The 20201-nt window shown below is 39.7% G+C and overlaps 2 protein-coding genes across 7 annotated transcripts in view; one reads left to right on the forward strand and one right to left on the reverse strand.

The window, feature by feature from the left end:
* Positions 1 to 684, forward strand: part of LRRC17 (leucine rich repeat containing 17) — a 28260-nt gene extending 27576 nt beyond the window's left edge. For both annotated transcript variants that reach the window (XM_020790026.3, XM_073000701.2), the window contains one exon: positions 102 to 684. In XM_020790026.3, the coding sequence (XP_020645685.3) occupies positions 102 to 505 (404 nt within the window). In that variant the 3' untranslated portion in view covers positions 506 to 684. The remainder of the gene's footprint in view (positions 1 to 101) is intronic.
* FBXL13 (F-box and leucine rich repeat protein 13) overlaps positions 1 to 20201 on the reverse strand; it is a 94017-nt gene that overhangs the window by 61947 nt on the left and 11869 nt on the right. For all 5 annotated transcript variants that reach the window (XM_020790023.3, XM_073000700.2, XM_020790025.3 and 2 more), the window contains 4 exons: positions 17516 to 17625; positions 14332 to 14529; positions 6058 to 6153; positions 5133 to 5268 (listed from right to left, as the gene is read on the reverse strand). In XM_020790023.3, coding sequence (XP_020645682.3) covers positions 5133 to 5268; positions 6058 to 6153; positions 14332 to 14529; positions 17516 to 17625 — 540 coding nt within the window. The remainder of the gene's footprint in view (positions 1 to 5132; positions 5269 to 6057; positions 6154 to 14331; positions 14530 to 17515; positions 17626 to 20201) is intronic.

The raw sequence follows: 20201 nt of genomic DNA on the forward strand, positions 1-20201 counted from the left end.
TAATAATGTTTATAATGTAATAGTATTATAGATTTCTTCTAAGCAGCAGAGAAGGTAGATAATTTATTCATCATTTCAAGTATCTACTTCTTCTTGAATAGCCGCTTTTGCAGGTCTCATCAACCTGGAAGAATTAGATTTCTCAAACAACTCCCTGCAAAATTTTGAGTATGGGGTATTAGAAGACTTGTATTTTTTGAAAGTACTGTGGCTTAGAGAAAACCCTTGGAGATGTGACTACAATATTCACTATCTTTTCTACTGGTTGAAGCACCACTACAGTGTTCATTATAATGGCCTAGAATGTAGGAAACCTGAGGAATACAAAGGATGGCGTGTTGGAAAATATGTCAGAAGTTATTATGAAGAGTGTCCCAAAGACAAGCTCTCCATTTACCCAGACACATTTGAACAGGACACAGAAGATGAAGAATGGGAAAGGCACAAAGAACACCCAGTGCAAACAGGAAAGAAACATGGAGTAATTGTCACTGTAATAGGTTAATTTGTCCACTGTTACAATCAAGCCTCACATTTTTGTAAGGGGGAAAAACCCATTTATATATAGATATATATTTTGTTATTGTCTTTGTTCATAAGACACAGTCTGTGAATATATTTTTGTAATTATTAATCACAGTATGGCATTCATTACTTCTTTTGTTATAAATTTACAATTTTTAATCTGTCTTGTGTCATGTTTGTACGTTTGGCAATTACTTTTAGAAGTTTATGATCTGCGATAATATGAACCTTTGCATAGAACTGAGCTCAAGCCTTTTAAAGATGAAAGCCACACATGTTTACTCAGAAGTCGATTAATTACATTCAGTGGATTTTACTTTCATCTGTATAGGCACATGATTCCAGACAAGCAATGCAATCCTATACAGTGTTACTGAGAAGCAAGTCTTCCTGAATTCCATGCAGCTTATTTCCTAAAGTGTGTTTAGGATTATGAACTCAGTGACTAACACAGTACTGGGAAGCTATTTAAAATATATATGCATTTGAAATGAGGTTGAACATATAGCTTTTATTTGTTCATCTTTAAGCTTTTCATGCTGGAGTTAAGAAATTATTTACATTTTAAAATGTCACCAAATATGCACAGGGATGACAGAGTCATATTACTTAACATATGCAAAATCAAGTTTACTTTATTGGTAAATCTAACTCAATACCAATACATTACTGAGATGTAGATTCTTACATTTACAGAAAAAAATGTAGTAGCAAAAGGTTGTACTGAACCTAATGTCACAAATTACACTGGCTGAAATCTTTTTGCTTGTTATCTATGCAGAAGGCAAACGGGGTAACTTTCAGTGCCTTCTAGGTAGCAATTAAGGAATCCCCAGTGGGATTATTGAGTGCATGCCAAGGCAACAGCCATGCAAGTCCCTGAGAATCCCAGCAACTTGCTGATTGCCAGATAGAAGCAACTGAATGCTACAGATTTTGCATATGTAACAAAGCAAGCAACAGGATTTCAGTCATTGGCTGAAATCTAGTCGAAAGGTGCAACAAAAATGGCTCCTTTAATCATTGGAATTTACAGAGGAGTTGACTCACCAAATACCCATTAATCCAATGGGCCTATCCAAGTTGCAGTTTACTAGTGCATTTCAGCCTGTGCGTTGTAAGTATGTAAGACTACTGAGTGGATGGAATGAATGGGTCAAGTGCCAGATGAGTGTTGGATGAGTGTCTGGTAAGACCATTATGGCTATTGGGAGGGTAAGGGAAATGCCTGCACATAACTTTACTTTCATTGGCTATTCTTTCCAGCCCAAGGAGAGGGGAAGGGTCTATATTAAGAGTGGGTGAATCTTGGGGAAGTCAGAGAAAAGAGAGAGAAACAGATAGAAAGTTGGAAAAAGTGTAATGAGCAGTGGGTGGAGCTAGATAGATAAGTGAAGTGATGAACAGAATAAGACAGAGTTGAAATGGGTAGAGAGAAGGGGGATTAGGATTGTATAGATTTGCATAAATGTTGACAAATTAGGATTTGTCTTGGGTTAAATAAAAGGCTGCAGGACACATCTTTATATTGTTTTCAATTTTTGTCACTCAAATCCTTTGTTTTTTATTATTTTGTAAAAATATTTTATGTATCAAACATGTCTTTATTTTCTCATGGCAGTTACTAAATAAACACACACATTGGCTGCTTCATTATAGCTCAAAAGATGGGAGGGAGGGAATATACTTTTTGAAAAGTTTCCAGTTTAGGGACTGGTGGTGGTAGTGTACCTCTAACAATAGGCTTTGACAAATATTTTCCTCAAAGTCCGATGGAAGTGGAAGAAGGGGTCAGATGTTTTACATGTATGGAGACAACAGTGTGAAGGAACACCCTGGGTGTATAGTCTGGTAACAGCAGGGTCATATCTGAAGACAGGAGTCATTGTGCCGTAGTAAAAAGTGGCAACCCAGCTGAGGGAGGCTCACAGGTGTCAGAACATATTTTATACATAAACAATTTTTAGCTAGCTAATGAGAGGAAGACACTCTCCCAGAGCCACAGTATATGTAGAAGCTATTAAATTCTTTACTTACAAGAAAACAGTATGAAAATGGTTTCTCCTAAATTCTAAATTTTGTTGCACAGATAACCTCACTGTAGAAAGAACAGAAGGGATGACACTGCAGGTGACAGACACAGAAAAGCACAGATGTTTCTGGAATGAAAAGCTAAAGAGAGAAACAAGGGGTTTTAAAGCTTACACGCATACAGCAGTTGCAGGCCTGTGCCTTAAGACCTGAAGCTCCAGAAGCCAAGTTATCTGGCTCTACAACAGGGAGGACCACCAGCGCCATTTGGCCTGTGCTTCACCTCACAGTGGGCCTCCCTTCAGCCAAGGGTGCATAAAATGTCTCAAAAATGGATGGCATCCTTTACATTAAAATATCTAATGAATCTTAAACAGCCCAAGGATACTCATCTGTACAGTCAATAAAATTACTAGAGAACAAAATAGGAATATGAAAGCAGGCAATGCCTAAATGCTGCAGCACATATCTGTATAGAAAGATTTGTGTATTTTCCTAACTGGCCAAAGAAAACAACAGTTTGGCTACAAGAAGTGGTGTACAGTAGCTTTTGAAAAGACAGCTGTGACTTTACATAAGCAGTTCTTAATGAAATGCTCACTCATTAAATAATGTGGTTCATCCAGCAAAATCAGAATTGTTTTATGTCTCCCTTTCACCAGCCAATATCATGTTGTATAATTTTAACTGTGCAATGGGGTGACATCAGATGTACAGCAGATTGCAACGAATTAAAGAATTCCCTTCCCAGTCTTAGGATATGAAACTCTTTAATTCCAGTAATATGACATGACCAGTGACATCACTCTCATTGCACAGCTATGCACTACGATACTGGCCACTATTAATTAATTAATTTGTAGGCAAGAACATTCTTATTTACCAAAACATTTATGTATTTTGTGCAACAAACTGCTGTCACTTTAGAAGCAAGCACTTATTTTCCTCATCACACAGCAGTCATGTCGCTTGGTGCCCAGCAAGAAAAACAAGAGACAGTTTGTTAACTGGTAGCAATTTGCCACAAAAACATACATCATGGGAATTATGTCAATATATGTAAGAGGATCCAGGTGTTTATCTAAAGTACATGTAATAAGTATTTGTCAAAACAGGTGGAGAAATCACACACAAGTAATCTTTTTGTTTTGATTCTTGAATACCAATATGTTCAATCCAGCTCTAAATAATAATTTAAAAACTCAGAACTAGGTCAAGCAACAAAGCATAAGGCAGCTGCATTATTTCAATTGCAAAGGAAAAAATATCAGTTTATTTCATTAGGAAAATAAACTGTTTTCATACATAAGATAGTTCTAGGAGTGCAATCATGTGAATCTGTTTCAGCAAAAACATCAGTGAGTCTTGTAGATCTTAAAGACTAAAAGGTTTTATTTGGCCTAAATATTTGTGCACTTTATTCTGTTTTGTACAATTCAATTGGAAATACTTATTTGTATTTTTTTATTTATTTTATTTGACTTCTACCCCACCCATCTAAACCAAAGGTCTACTCTGGGCACATTACAAATTTAAATACAATAAAAAACCAATAAATATATACTATTTATTATGTGGAAGAGGTTATTATTTTGATTTGAAATACTGATACATGTATGAGGTTATATAATTTCATAGACTTCTGAAAATATTCATTATATCAATATTATATAAAGATACCATATTTATATTATGCATCTGCATCAGAGGGGAGAACGCTGATGAGAAAAGCAGTAAGATTCAGAGTGGAAAAAAACTAGAATGGTGTTCAAATATATTGCTCAAAAATATAATTTAGCATTACATACCAAGAACACTAGTACTGCTGATAGTTCACGTGCTGGCAATCTGCTTGCATTTTTTTAAAAAAAGGAAACAGATACTAAGGACCACTCAAGCTATCTGCTATTGTTAATCTATGAATACAGCTGTTTTCCAGAACCTGTAGCAGACTAGCCTGTGACTATACCTCCAAGGCCCTCAAAAAGCCCCACTAGATATTACTGGAAGCCCTTCTCTGCTTGCTGTGGCCCTTGCCTGAAGTCCAGCCTGTTTATAAGGCTGAAGACACAAGAAGAAATTCAGAAACAACTGGTGCATAACAGAAAATGGATGTTAGAGAAAGGCATTCCTCTTGCTCTGCACAAACTAGATAACATTGCTAGGCTGGCAAAGCAAAGATAAACACTGATGCTTCACATTAATAATTTTATAATCTAAATATGAACCAGAGAGAAGTCATCTATACTTTGTTCCACCCTTGGTTCCTATCCTCCAAGTCAAACAAACAGAGCTTAGTTTACAATGAGACTGGCTCACAATTCTCAAACTGAATGGCCACCAGCAGTTTTTAGTCCCACTTTTCTTAACCCATGCCAGTTAAAAAGGGATCCCCCACCACCATGATCCATAGACAGTATAATTTTATAAACTGCTACATCTGCAGTCTGAGAGTGTGTCACTTTACATGCTTAGAAATTTGCTGAATATGTTTTTTACACATCAGAAAAAGAGTTACATAGTAAGAAAGTGAAAAATAAAATAAAAAAAGAAGCATAATACATTAAAATGCTTACCAATACTTTTAAATGTAGGCCAATGAAGAGTAGCACAACCACGAAGATTTAAATGCAACACATTAGTATGCCACTTCAATAAAATATTTCTTGCTACAGTATCGTTCACCTTATCTTTTACTGCAGAAAAGTTTATCTGAAAAATAAAACATACTGCTGTAGAAATAACAGAGATTATTGCGCATCCTATCTGTTAGCAATTCATTACATTTGCTTTATTTTGAAGCAGTAGCTTCACTTTGGGCAGATGATTAGTTCAAGAGAATTAAACTAAATATACAGAAACAAGGAAATTCTTTATGTATACCTACGAATGTTCATTACTGGGAATTCCCTATATTTTTCTTATATATCATACATATATCATTTTCTCATGCTCTCTTGACAGTCTTTTACCCATTTAGCTAAGAGATCAATATAGACTCAAGTACATTACATCTGACATATTGTGCTCTCGACCATTCCTCCTTGTGCTGGCATTACACAAGAATTTGGAATGATACGTAAGTTCTCCTAATAGTAAGACTACATTACATAGCTCCCACAATCTGGCCCAGATTTATGAGTTTTCTGAGGGTGCAACCACACAGCAAGTAATATCTGTATGGATCTGGTGTGAAAAAGCATCTGGGAAGTCTAGTTTCTTGGGTGAATTTACTTTAGCTGGCCAGACAGAAGTCAGTGGAGAGAGAAGAGGAATTTGCCAATCAACAATTTTTTGCAACACTTGAGGCAGCTTGTACTGTAGCCCTCCAGATCTGCATGAAGCATGGCTACATTGTACCCAGTATACTGCCTCTCAATGGTTCTGGTACTATTCACAAATTGGGGTCTCAGGTACTCAGAATGAGGATGTCTGTATCTCAAGTATTACCCCATGTTTGCCTGCCTGAAGGTGTGTTTTACACGTGGCATCTTTACTTACATTGCTCCATATTGAGCCGGTTTGTGTCATTGCTTTCCAAGTTCGGTTAACTTGAGCACATCTTGCCAAGTCAATTAAAGTTAAATGATGGAAGATCTAGGTTTAAAACACAAAATACTGTAATGTACACAAACCAATACCAATTATCCATAAGAAATTAGACATATTCTGATTTCAGACTATTCGTTGTCAAAGTACCTAAACTTTTCACACTATCAATTATTTTGAATTCATTTTTGTAATACAGCATTAGACAGCTATGCAAGCACACTGTAAAAACATCAGCTTATGCTATATAAGAAAGCAGTATAGTATATTTCTGACTTAGAGGCTGACTACATTGAAATATACTCCTCCAATTGCTCTGGGTTTAGCACAATGCAAATTGATTCAAAATTTCCTGACTACAAAATGTTATTGAAAGTGTGGAGGAAACAAGCAATTATTCAAGGAAGTTTTGCTATTTAGCACCCATTGGGAGGTTGTTTATTTCAAGTCACTCTAAAATACAGGGCTCATACCTGTTTTTGGTTGATGTCTTGGTGATGTGTTTGAAGTGATGCAAGATGCTATCCCATTGGGAAATTATGTCCTCTATCCGAACTGTTTGCCTTTTAAAAAATATTTAAATTAACAGTTCTACTTTAGTGCTGCATCACATAAGTGCTGGAGTCTTTTTGTCTGCAACACTGATGCAACGCTATGCCACTTAGAGTTATAAAAAGAAGAAAAAACTCCAGACAAGATGGTTATGGAAAAGAACAGGATGCATACAGAGTCAAGACAGATCCATAGGCAGATCAAAGTCCAATTCTGGATCTATTTAAAGCCATTTAGAGAACTATGTACTCCCCTGGACAGAGTCAACCCGGTTCAGTTGTGGCTGCTGCATGAGGATGGAAGCAGTGACATAAAGAGCATGTGACATGAATCAAAACAATAATATTCAGGCATAACTATCACATTATTTGGGCAATGTAGACACACCCTCACTTTGTTTTCTTTTCTGATTCTCTACAATGAATTTGCTCCCCTTTTCAATCCTTAGTCTCACGGTGGCCAGAGCTCTATATGCTAACATGGTCTAAGTCCAACGAGAAGGAGACCCATAAACATATTAATGAAATCAGGAAAGTAGCTGGTTTAAAGAAATTGCATATTTGATGTAACCTTATTTCATAACACTAGATTAAACAAATATAACTCCTTTGTCTTTAAGTTTTTAAACAAAATATTTAATATGCAGGCTAAGGAAGGGATTGGTATTTAGCTAAACCTCTAATATGAACTGCAAGAGAAGCTAGAATCATGATCAATGGACAGCTGTGGATGTAAGTATTTCCATGTAAATTTCATATTTAAGGATAACTTAAAAAATCAAGCTCTCTGTGCCTCTTTTGGTGCAACCATACCCTATCAGTACTGAAATAATTACTTTTTAGTAAATCTACCGGAAGCACTCAGTCAATATGGCCATGGTATCTAAGAATATATAACAAAAAAACAAGTGATCAGCCATCCACCAGTGAGACAAACTTCATTATAATAACAATACTGTGTCATCAAGTCAATTCTGACTCATGGTAACATTTTCTGGAGGTTTCTAGATATAAATATTCAGCACTGGTTTATTAGTCTTTCCTTCGGATGGCACTCTATGACTATACAGCATGCCTAAGGTTGCACAGACACGCGGACTCTCCAGGTTATCTTAACTGTCTCTGTCCCAGGAGGCACAGTGAGGATTAGAACATCTAACCTGCGGCTCCACAGCCAGACATTCTATGCTACTGAATTATACCAGCAACAGTAAGTAGGATGAGGCAAAGGAAAAAAATACACAGTATGTATCAATACAAAGAACAACAGACTTTGTCCACTTTGACTTTAAAAGTAAAGCTTTGACTCATTCAGATAGTACTCAGTGAAAAAATATATTCAAATCATATTATTTTTATGAATTCAAATAGATTTATTATAATTCGATGTATGATAATTTAAAAGGATCCTTCCAAAAGAGAAGTTGATGGTGGAAAGTCTTACAAACAGTTCAGCTGAAGCAAGCACTATGGAGGCCAGCACCTGCCTTCCTCTTTCTTCTGGGTTTAGGATTAAATCCAGGCAGTATATGCCAATAAAGGCTTTGATTGACTGAAATATACAGGCAGTCACATATTCCATGCATCATGTTCTAATCATCTTGGGGCTTTAAAATTATCTCATATTCCAGTCATTTTGTGTCTCTCATATTCCTTCAGAAATTCCTCTCTAAATCTTTGTCTAATGGGATTTTATATTTATAACAACAACTGTTACATACAGCACTGATGTTACCTGTCTGTCATGGGTTTGGAGGGAAAGTTCCATCCTATGGGGAGTGGAAGGCGGGACATCGGGAGGAGGGGCTGTACTGTATATATATGTGGAGCGTGTGTGGAGAAGTTTAGAAGCTGGAGAAGCTGAGAGAAGAAGCTTGAGTGGGAGTCTGTGTGTCAGACAGGGTACTACTGTGTGTCAGTCAGTACCAACCTGATAGGTTCAGGTGTCTGTATGGGAAGCCAGAACTGATAGGTTCAGGGTCTGTGCTTTATTTAAAGGTGTTCTGTGTGAACCAAACGAGTGTATGTATGATTGAGACTAAGCCACGTTACTGTATCTTATTCACTTGATCATTTTATTTTCCCTGTGTGTTCTTTAAATAAACCTTATTCTTTTATTTGGTGAAAATCCATTCCTGTGTGACTCCTTACAGGGAATGGTTGGTGGCGGCTTAGTGAAACTGTGGCATATCCCAGTAGGTCTGGGGTTTGTCACATTGATTGGTGTCCAGCGTGTGGGATACGACTGGTCCAGTTGTCCAGTGGTCCAGCAAAGCCTTGGCAAGTGTGCCCAGAGCAAGGGGGGTCTAGTCAGGGACAATCTGAGAGCGCGTAGGTAATCTTCTAGGCGTACCTCACGGGGAGGTGCGCTAGTGGAAGAACGTGCCAACTGGGGACTAGATTAGGGAGCTCTGAGGCAACCTGTTTTGGCGGGAAAAAAGCTGAGGCAAAACTGTGGGAAGTAGAAGTGATCTAGCCTGTCTGCTGAGAGGCCTAGCAGAGGGGGGAGGACTCCGGCTGGCAACAGTTGCAAGTTAGTGCTGAAGAACAGCAGCAATCTATAGAAAGCTGGTTCTGAGGCAAAAGAGAAGAAAAAAAAGTGGTCGCTTTATTTTGAGGCTTGACTTTTGAAAGCAGCCTGTTCTGGGGGGGGGATTATGCCCTTGACTCGAAGCCAAATGGCAGAAATGGGTGAAGCGAGGGAAGCCCAGGTTGACCAAGGTTCTGAGGATGAATTTGGCTCAGTGCAGGATGACAGCACGGGAGAACAGAACCCAGAACTCAGGAAAATGCTCATAGCCCAACAGCATGAACTGAGGATGAGGCAATTGGAAAAAGAAGAAAGATTAGAGAGAGAGAAAATTGCTATGGAAAAGGAAGAGAAACAGGAAAGGGAAAGGGAGAGGCAAAGACAATTTGAATTGGAATTGCAGAGAGAGAAAATGGCGTTTGAGTTAAGAAAACTGGAACTGATGAATCAGAACAATAATAACAATAGGGATTCTGAGGGGGGCCAATTGTCTAAAGCTGACCTGAAGAAATTCCCTGTGTACCACAAGGGAGATTGCCCTGAGGTGTTCTTTTCCTTAGTGGAAAGAGCGTTTGTGGACTTCTCAGTAAGGGAAACTGAGAAGATTACCATTATGCGATCTTTAATCAGTGGCAGCCTGGCAGAAGTCTATGCAGAGATGCCAGAGGAGCTGCTAAAAGACTTCTCTGAGTTTAAAAAACTGGTGTTTGCCAGACATGGGATAAATGCGGAACAGCTGAGGCAAAGATTCAGGTCACTCACCAAGAAACCAGAGCAGACTTTTACCCAAGTGGGGGCCCAATTGGTGAGGCTGCTAGAGAAATGGCTAGCTCAGGAGGGGACAGAGACCTTTCAGCAGCTCAAAGACTTGATAGCGCTGGAACAGTTCTATTCAGTCCTGCATGGGGAACTGAAGTTCCAGGTGAGGGAAAGGAAACCGAAATCTGTGGCGGAAGCGGCCGAGATCGCAGATTTTATTTCCCAAATAAGAAAGCCCTTGGGTGAGGGGAAATCGATGGGGAAACCTAAAGAAACCTACAGTAAGTACTCTCAGGGACCAGGGAAAAACCAGCAAGGGGGAGGGGCCCATGGTGAAGGGAAACCCTCAGACATGAAACCAAGACCTCAGATTTTGGAGGGAAAACCAAAACAAGAGGAGAAAGACTCAAAATACAGCAGGAAATGTTATTTCTGTCAGGGAAAGGGCCATCTAATCTCAGAGTGTGAGAAATTAAAGCAGCTAAAAGGAAATGTGCCTCATGATTCGAGTGGAACCAAGCCAAAAGCTGTGTTCTGTGTCCAGAAAGAGCAAAGCTCCTTGTCACTGAGGGAGCCTGTTGCCATGGCTACTCAATCTGGAACAGTTACATCTGCTGATCAGGCTGAGGAAAATGGTCCTCTTGTGGAGGTCAGGCACTGCTTACTTGTGAGAACAGATTCTCAGTTGTTTGAAACAGCAGGGGTGGACGTAGGAATACTTGACCATCAGTATCGGGGGTTAAGGGATACTTGTTCCCAGGTGACCCTGTGCCATCCAGATATTATTCCTAGGGAGTATATAATCCCGAATGAGAGCATAAAGGTGGCAGGGATTGAGGGACAGGTGATCTCGCTGCCAGTAGCTGAGGTACCTATGAACTTTCAAGGCTGGAGGGGAGTTTGGCGGCTAGCGATTTCATCGACTCTGCCAGCAGCCGTGCTCGTGGGAAATGACCTGGCTGAACATGTGAAACGAGTGCTAGTGATTACACGTTCACAAGCCACCACGGGGACAGTTCAGGGGGGTAATGATGAGCCCGAGACGGAAGCAGGTGGGGGGAGTTCCGAAGCTGTGGTGGAAACCTTAACCACAGACAGCAGATTTGGCCAAGAGCAAAAGGCAGACGCCACTCTCCAAAAATGTTTTGAAAAGGTGACAGACGCCCAGCTAACACCTGAAACCCCAGTGAGATTTCTAGAGAAAAAGGGAATTTTATATAGGGAGTCCCTGAGGAATATCTCAAAAGGGGGAGATGGGATCAGAAGTCAGCTAGTAGTACCTGAAAAGTATCGCCCCATGATCTTACAAAGGGGGCACTCTGACATGTTTGCTGCGCACTTAGGGGTGAACAAAACACAGCAGAGAATCACACAGAATTTTTACTGGCCTGAAATAGGGAAGCAGATCAAAGAGTTCTGTAAACAATGTGATGTGTGTCAAAGGCAGGGGAATAACCGCGACAGGACCAAAGCAAAGTTGTGCCCTTTGCCTGTGATTGACACTCCGTTCAAATGCATAGGGGTGGATATTGTGGGACCTTTGCCCAAGGCCACAAAGAGGGGGAACAGGTTCATTCTCACCATTGTGGACCATGCCACGAGGTACCCTGAAGCCATACCCTTGACTAACATTGAAACTAACACAGTGGCAGATGCCTTGGTGGGGTATATGTCCAGGATGGGATTTGCCTCAGAAATAATCACAGATTTGGGCGCATCGTTTACATCGAAGCTCATGAAACGGTTATGGCAAATCTGTGGAATTAAACACAAGGAAACCACTGCCTATCACCCTGAAAGTAATGGGTTAACTGAGAAGTTCAATGGGACTCTAATGCGCATGATTAGGGCTTACTTGGCTGAGAATCCAAACAATTGGGACCAGAAGCTGCAATCCCTTTTGTTTGCTTATCGATCAGTGCCACAAGCCAGTACCGGGTTCAGTCCGTTTGAACTTTTGTTTGGGAGAAGGGTGAAAGGGCCACTCGATTTAATCAAACAAAATTGGGAGCAGATCACCCAGGATGACCCACAAGATGTTGTGACATATATAGACTCTTTAAGGAATGACCTAAAGAGAAACCTAGAGCTAGCAGCAGAGACCCTGCAAGCTCAAAAGGTCAGAAAGAAAGCTTGGGATGACCAGAAAGCCAGGGAGAGGCACTTTAACCCAGGGGAGGAAGTGCTTTGGCCTGGGCCCTGCAAAGAGAGCAAGTGTCAGATGGGTAGCCCAGAAATAAAATACTTGGGTCACATAGTAGGGGGAGGAGTGATAAAACCCCTAGAGGCCAAGATAGAAGCAGTTCGTGATTGGCCCAGACCCAACACCAAGAAAAAAGTCAAATCATTTCTTGGTTTAGTTGGCTACTACAGAAAGTTCATCCCGAGGTTTAGCGAGATTGCGGCTCCGCTGACCGATCTGACGAGGAAGAAGACTGATGACCGCATCCCGTGGACCAGCGACTGTGAGGAGGCGTTCCAGAGGTTGAAGGAGGCCCTCATCAACTATCCAGTGCTGCGTGCTCCAGACTTCGACCGGGAGTTCATCATCTACACCGATGCATCTAACAGCGGGGTAGGAGCAGTTCTTTGCCAGGAGGATGAAAATGGTGACCAGCATCCAGTGTCCTACCTGAGTAGGAAACTCCAGAAAGGTGAGAGACATTTGGCAACCGTGGAAAAGGAGTGCCTGGCCATAGTCTACGCGATCCAGAAGGCCAAGCCTTACATCTGGGGAAGACATTTTACTCTGTGCACTGACCATTCACCACTGCAATGGTTAAAGACAATGAAAACCCACAATAGTAAACTTATGAGGTGGGCTTTAAACCTGCAAGACTATGACTAAATAATTAATGATTAATGAAGGTGGTCAGAGGGTCAGTGAACTGTGTTGCTGACACCTTGTCAAGAAGACCTGAAGAATGAAGACGGCAAAAGAAACATGGACTATGTATATATTTTGGTGACCAAAGGTTAAATGTACTTGTTTATTAAACATGTTTGGTTTGTATGAATAAAGGTAACTTGATGTATTGTAAATGGTAAATGTTTAAATGCCTAATAGAGTGTAAGTATAAGTAAGTATGGTATTGTATGTTATTATATGACTGTTTTTGTATGTTTTGGGTCCAGGTTGTTTTTTGGTGAAAAGCACCTTAGCTTTCCCCCTACAAAACAACTTATAAAGAGGGGAGGTGTTACATACAGCACTGATGTTACCTGTCTGTCATGGGTTTGGAGGGAAAGTTCCATCCTATGGGGAGTGGAAGGCGGGACATCGGGAGGAGGGGCTGTACTGTATATATATGTGGAGCGTGTGTGGAGAAGTTTAGAAGCTGGAGAAGCTGAGAGAAAAAGCTTGAGTGGGAGTCTGTGTGTCAGACAGGGTACTACTGTGTGTCAGTCAGTACCAACCTGATAGGTTCAGGTGTCTATATGGGAAGCCAGAACTGATAGGTTCAGGGTCTGTGCTTTATTTAAAGGTGTTCTGTGTGAACCAAACGAGTGTATGTATGATTGAGACTAAGCCACGTTACTGTATCTTATTCACTTGATCATTTTATTTTCCCTGTGTGTTCTTTAAATAAACCTTATTCTTTTATTTGTTGAAAATCCATTCCTGGTCTGTGTGACTCCTTACAGGGAATGGTTGGTGGCAGCTTAGTGAAACTGTGGCATATCCCAGTAGGTCTGGGGTTTGTCACAACAACATACAACTAAAGCTAAAGAAAATGCTTGTCAGCTCAAATAACAACCTCTTCTACAGGTTTTGCCTCATCTTCCTTCCTCCCTTCCTCCCTTCCTTCCTTCATTTCTCTACCCCATATTTCCTCTGTAGAAGTACTCAATGTAGCTTACAGATGGTTTTAAAACACAAATATTAAAACAATTGCAAAATATAAAAATCCCATTATTAAAAATTATTAAGCATATTAATTATTAAAATACAGAAAACAAAACCCTTTTAAAATTGATGCTGCTGCTACTTTTATTACAACGTATCAATGGCACAGATATGGATCTGCAGTGGATTAAAAGTAAAACCTCTTTTTTCTGGCATCCACATTCTGGCTGCACTTTTACACTATGGAAAAGCAATCATTGCCAGAAATATGTAGCAAATACTGTAGAAGTGCTCATCATTCAAGCTGACAAACACATCCCTTAACTTAGGCTCGATAATTGTTGTAATGAAGAATGTTAACTAGACAAAGGTATAGTGAGGGATTCTTGGAGGAATATAACTAGATAACACAACAGCCTGAAGATGATTAAAATATGATTCCTGCAGTATATGGCTGCCTGTATTTCACCAAATAAGTGATCTTCCATTTTCTACTGCATATTCACTTTTTTAAAAAAATTTAAAATCACAGGACCAACCTTAGCTAGCACTCTTTCTGGCAACTTTGACAAATGATCTTTCCCTGATCTTATGTGAAATGTTGGCATGTGATCTTCAGACAGATGCCTTGTATATCGACGTTTCTCAGACTGGTGTCTTTCATGTCCTTCAGCATGATGCCTTTCTGTACGCTGCACTTCAACAAAAAGTAATTCCTCCGCTTCTCCTTCTATATGCTGAAAAACATAAACAAAATAAACACAGATAACATTTTCTTAATTCAAACTATTTCTGGTGTTCTTCAGAAAAGTTAATTTATTAAAGTAAAAAAATGCATGCAGCATGTTTTTAAATGCAAATTGTATCAGCAGGTGAAAGCTGACACTGAAAAAAAATTGGAATCATTTGAAATGTGTTGGAGGAAAGCTTGGTGAATAACACAGACCACCACTAAGCCAAGTCAGTCTGTTCTAAGTCAAATCAAGTCTGAACTCTCCTTAGAAGCAAAAATTACTACATTGAGACACACAATATACTTGGGAGCATCATATGAAGATAAGACTTAGAAGAAAAGACAATAATGCTGGGAAAAGTTGAAGGTAACATCAAATAAGAGTAGGACTGACTCAATAAAAAGTCTTTAGTTTGCAATGGTTGAGCAATACTATTGAACATTTTGGAGGTCACTAATTCACAGGGTTGGCATACATTTGAAGGACCTTGACAGCAAAGGGATAGGTTCTTTAACTCAATCTGATTAAAATATATATCAGTTTGTTTACTTTTTCATTTACTCTTCATTGAAAAAGGTTTCTTGAAAATACTGTATGAGCATAGTTATCTTGCTACATTTCTTCTATTTTAGTATGTATATTTCTGAACTGATAGCTAGTGATGTACTTAAACTTTGATGAATATGTGAATAAATCATACAGTGCGATGCTCAATTATTCTTGATTAATCTCCAACACTGAAAAATAAAGGAATAAAAAAGTTTTAAAGTAACTTTCTAGTACCTTGCAAACTTAGTTCAACTGAAAGATATTAGGGCATGCAAAAATAAATGCTTTAGGAACAGAAGTTATGGCAATTCCAACACCAACAATTCTACTCACAGGTGTATAAACAGAAATTACAGGAAGGGTTTCAGTTATCTAAGCCAACATTAGACTTGTTCTGCTTCCAATTTGCCACATTAGAACGACAGCAAAGAATGGTAGGCATTTCTTTATTCTTTTGTAGCAAGACATACAACGTGGTACGAGAAGACTTGCCATGATGACCAGGCATTTTTCTGTGTAAACTACTTTATCCATGCTGATCCTACCATTTGTAGTGTCCATGCAGAAAAATGGTAAGGAGCTTTAGTGTGGTATACAGCAATGTTCTTTTCTGTGTCCAATGGTTAAGGTGCTGAATATTATTAAGTTACTAGTAGACACATGCAAAGCATCAGAAATTACTAGAAATTACTTGGGGAAGATTTCAAGTGCTGGAAGCCAGTTGAATAACAAAGTTGATTACCTGTAGTATTCTGGGATGAGAAGTTCAAAAAATATAAAGCATATCCCAGCTGAATAGTCCTAGTAGGTGTTATACTTTGATGTCTGCCATCCTTTGGCATCTATTTTATTATCAGCATTCTTATTAGTGAGATGCTTTGTTACAATTTTTCCAATTACTGAAATGTAAACATTCAAGACGTTGGCTCGCAGAGATGTGCTTAATCAATAGGCGTAGTAGGGATACTTACCACTCATCAAAAATGCTTTTGACAGGTGTGCCACCCCTGCGAGGCGAGACTAAGGCACTAGTTTTGGCCCAGGGCCCTCCTCTTAGGGTTTAGGGAGTGACGTAGGTGTCTTGTGAGGCCCCTGAGGGCCTATACCTTCTTGTGTGGAGATGGTAATAGAGGGACGTGAGTCCACGCCTTGGCCCATGACTTGTGTTTTCTTCAGGCTGATTGTTAGTCCAAAGTCTTGGCAGGCCTTGCTAAAATGATTCATGAGTTGTTGGAGGTCTTCAGCAGAGTGGGGAACAATGGCTGATGGAATGAAAGGCACTGCAGTTTTTGATGGCTCAACATCAGATCCCTTTGAAATCTGAAGTGGAGTGAAACAGGGCTGTGTCCTCACACAAACCCTTTTTGGGATTTTTTTTCCTGACATGCTGAAGCATGCCTTTGGAACTGCAACAGAAGGTGTCTATCTCCAGACTAGATCAGATGGAAAGCTGTTCAATTTCTCTAGTTCGAGAGCAAGGACCAAAGTCCAACTGAAACGCATACGGGACTTCCTCTTCGCACGGTTATCGATCTGCTTGTCGGGTTTCACCCTGAACCCCACACACCCCGTGATGTTAACAGACCGTGGCAAGGTAGCACCTTACTGGCTGGGGGCTGCCCAGCTTAATAAGGCAGGCGGTATCTACCTAGTGAGGTGCAGTTACCTCTCCCACCATCAGAAGTAGCCCCTGGCATCATGCTCTATGCCAATCGGGCAAAGACGTATAACTGATTATTACAACAAAGAGAGAACCCTGCCTGCCTTCCCTGGAGGATGGCCCTGGGCCAAGACTAGGGCCTTAGTCTTGCCTTGTAGGGGTGGCACACCTGTCAAAAGTGCTTTTGATGAGTGGTAGGTATCCCTACTACTAACAGGTGCATGTTCTGGAAAGGTATAGAACGGTTAGTTTTTTTGGTCATTGCTGAGCTTCAGCACACATAAGACTACAGAAGGCACAGCACAACTGATTTCCAGGGGTTGCCTGCTGCCATTCTCCCAGTGTGTAGAAGGGGCATGAGGATTCTCTGTACATTATTCTTTTATTGCTTTTATTGCTTTTCAGCTTACTGTCTCTTCTCTCTGTAATAAAGTCTTGCACCTTTTCTTCCATCAATGTGTTAATTGACATTGAATTCCAAAAGAACCCTTCTCCACCTTGGCCAGATACCATTTCTCTAACCTATCATATAAATTGTTAAATAGTTATGAGGTGTGTAGTTCTTCTCACTCTGGACAACTCTATAATTTTTCCTTTATACCACATCTTTCTACACATACTTGTTTCTGTATACTACATTTATTGCATTCATGCTTACTCAGATCAGCAGCAGGAGGCAAAATGGGGTAATTGTATAGACTCAAGGAATAGGAGTTAAAATTGAATATATAGTGATGTATCTATTGTAGTAGTCTGCAAATAACAACTCTGGTAACATACCTCCACATGTCTTTTAGACTTCCTATTAGAAAAAGTTTGTTTTCGCCAAGCCTTTAAAATAATCTTCTGTAAAGTATGATCAAAAGCTTTTTCTATCCTTTTTGCTGCCCCTGGGGGAAAAATAATTTGAAAAACAGGCATTTTGGTAAAAATCACTTTAATTAATTATTATTTGGCTTAAAGAATTGTTGAATTAAAATGACCTACCCTGTTTCCCCGAAAATAAGACCTAACCTGAAAATAAGCCCTAGTAGGATTTTTCACAATGCTCGTAATATAAGCCCTACCCCAAAAATAAGCCTTAGTTAAGTGAAACTCCACCCTCCACCATTGTACAGCATTATGCAGCAACCAGAAGATGACATGACTGTAAAATAAAACATTCCCTGAAAATAAGCCCTAATGTGTTTTCTTGGAGCAAAAATTAATATAAGACCCTGTCTTATTTTTGGGGAAACATGGTAATATCAGGTCTGGTTTGGAACATCACTTAAATTTTTATAAGTTTGGTGACCTACAGTGAGGTTTGGGTTTAAGTGCGCTTGGTATGTCCTCCTGTGCTTTTGTATGAGGAAAACAGCAAAATCTTCCACGTTTGTATAAACCTCATTTTCTCATTCTATATGAGCTTAGTGAACTATGGTTTATTCAAACCAAACTAATATCTTGCTTTGTTAAACCATAATTTGATTCTAGCTTGTTATGGCTACATAACTTATTTTTTAACTGAAGTGTTGGGCGGCTGTTTCTACATGCACAACATCCCTGCAAAGACTTGTACATGTGGTTAACCAGTTATTGAAAATACCTGTCTGTTCAGATCATTCAGTGAGCACCTACTGAAAAATGATTTGAACATAGTTGCCACATAATTACTAATGAATTATGGATATTGCCAAGATTTAGGGAGCAACCATTCAGCTACTAGGCATGAACATACCTGAGCAAGGAGATGAGCCCTGAAATATATCTTGCACCTAGCAAAAATGCCCTGGTAATAAGGAAATCACTTTAAGCAGCTAGTTTGATTTGAAACAATCCTTAGTCAGGGACAGCCAGGTAGACAGCCATTTCTTTACTTGCTTTTTTTTAACACTTTGTCCCACCTACTGGCAAAAGCATCCAATTAAGGGTGACACTATGCAAAGCAAGAGACAATGTTGTTCTACAGAGTGAAAAGTTACAACGAAGGTGGGCCAGGGACATTTCTACATTTGTATAAAACATGCAAAACATGAGACTTCAACCTTCTGGTTTGCTGCTTTCATCTTGAAGTGTCTGCTCCTATACTCACTTACTTGGGAATAAATCCCATTGAGTTCAAAGACAAATAAAGGTTTGGAAGTACTATAAGAATAAACCTAGCATTTGTTCAAAAGTACACGCTGATAAATTTTGAGCTAACTCACAATCATCTATTGTTCTCTGATGTAAACTTTTATGCATTGTGAAAATTAAATGAAATAAAGTTCAGAATCATCTCATGTCAAAATCCTAGAAAAATCATTCACTGTGTTTCCTCTCATCAGATTTCTATACAGTGGTGCCTCGCTTAGCGATTGCTCTGTTTAACGATGAAATCGCTTAGCAATACATTTTTTGTGATTGCAAAAGAGATTGCTTTGCGATGTTCTCTATGGGGAAAATTCGCTTTGCGATGATCGCAGGGAAGCGATTATCGCAAAGCCCCCATTTTCAGCCAACTGATCAGCGGTTCCAAAATGGCTGCCGGGTAAACAAAATGGCCACCCTCTGTGTTTAGAGATGGATTCCTCGTTTAAGAGGCAGCGAAAATGGCCGCTGTATGGAGGATCTTCGCTTAAAGGTTAATTTTAAGCCCATAGGAACGCATTGAAGGGGTTTCAATGTGTTTCTATGGGCTTTTTAATATCGCTTAGTGACATTTTCTTTCTGCAGTGATTTTTGCGGAACAGATTAACGTCACTAAGCAAGGCACCACTGTATTACTAACATAGTGAGAGCTAATAACAAGTAACAAAAAATCACAGATAAAGAAACAAAACATTGTCTAAAATCTAGTAAAGGTAAAGGTTCCCCTTGACATTTTTAGTCCAGTTGTGTCTGACTCTAGGGGGCAGTGCTCATCCTGTTTTTCAAGCCGTAGAGCCAATAAATGAAATATATTACCATTGTCTGCTTCATTCCACGTGTATTGGCTGAGAAAAAGAAGGGAACGCCCCCCAGTCCCACTGCTTCCTGTGAGCCACCCCAATGGAAGAGTAGTTGTCGCTATCCGGAAATGTTGCTATAAGGGGCAAAAAAGCCCATAGGAACGCATTAAACTCTGTTTAATGCATTCCTATGGGGGATAAACTCACCACTAAGCGGGAATCCTCCATAGAGCCGCCATTTTCGCTGCCTCGGTAAGCGAGGAATCGGCGCGAAAACGCTGCGGGTGGCCATTTTCTTGAACCGGTGGCCATTTTGGAACCGCCGATCAGCTGTTGGGGAAACATCGCAATGCGAAGATCGGTAAGCGAATCACAAAATCCACATCGCTATGCGGATTCATCGTTAAACGGTGCACTCGTGATGCGAGGCACCACTGTATATCAATACACATGGAATGAAACAGACAATGGTGGTAGAAAGACATATCTTTTGCTTTCTGGTTTTCCCCCTCCCAGTATCAGAAGTCTGCTTGGATAATTCTAGGTAACTTCTA

This window comes from Pogona vitticeps, chromosome 5 (genome assembly GCF_051106095.1).
Source record: "Pogona vitticeps strain Pit_001003342236 chromosome 5, PviZW2.1, whole genome shotgun sequence".
Classification (NCBI taxonomy): Eukaryota; Metazoa; Chordata; class Lepidosauria; order Squamata; family Agamidae; genus Pogona; species Pogona vitticeps.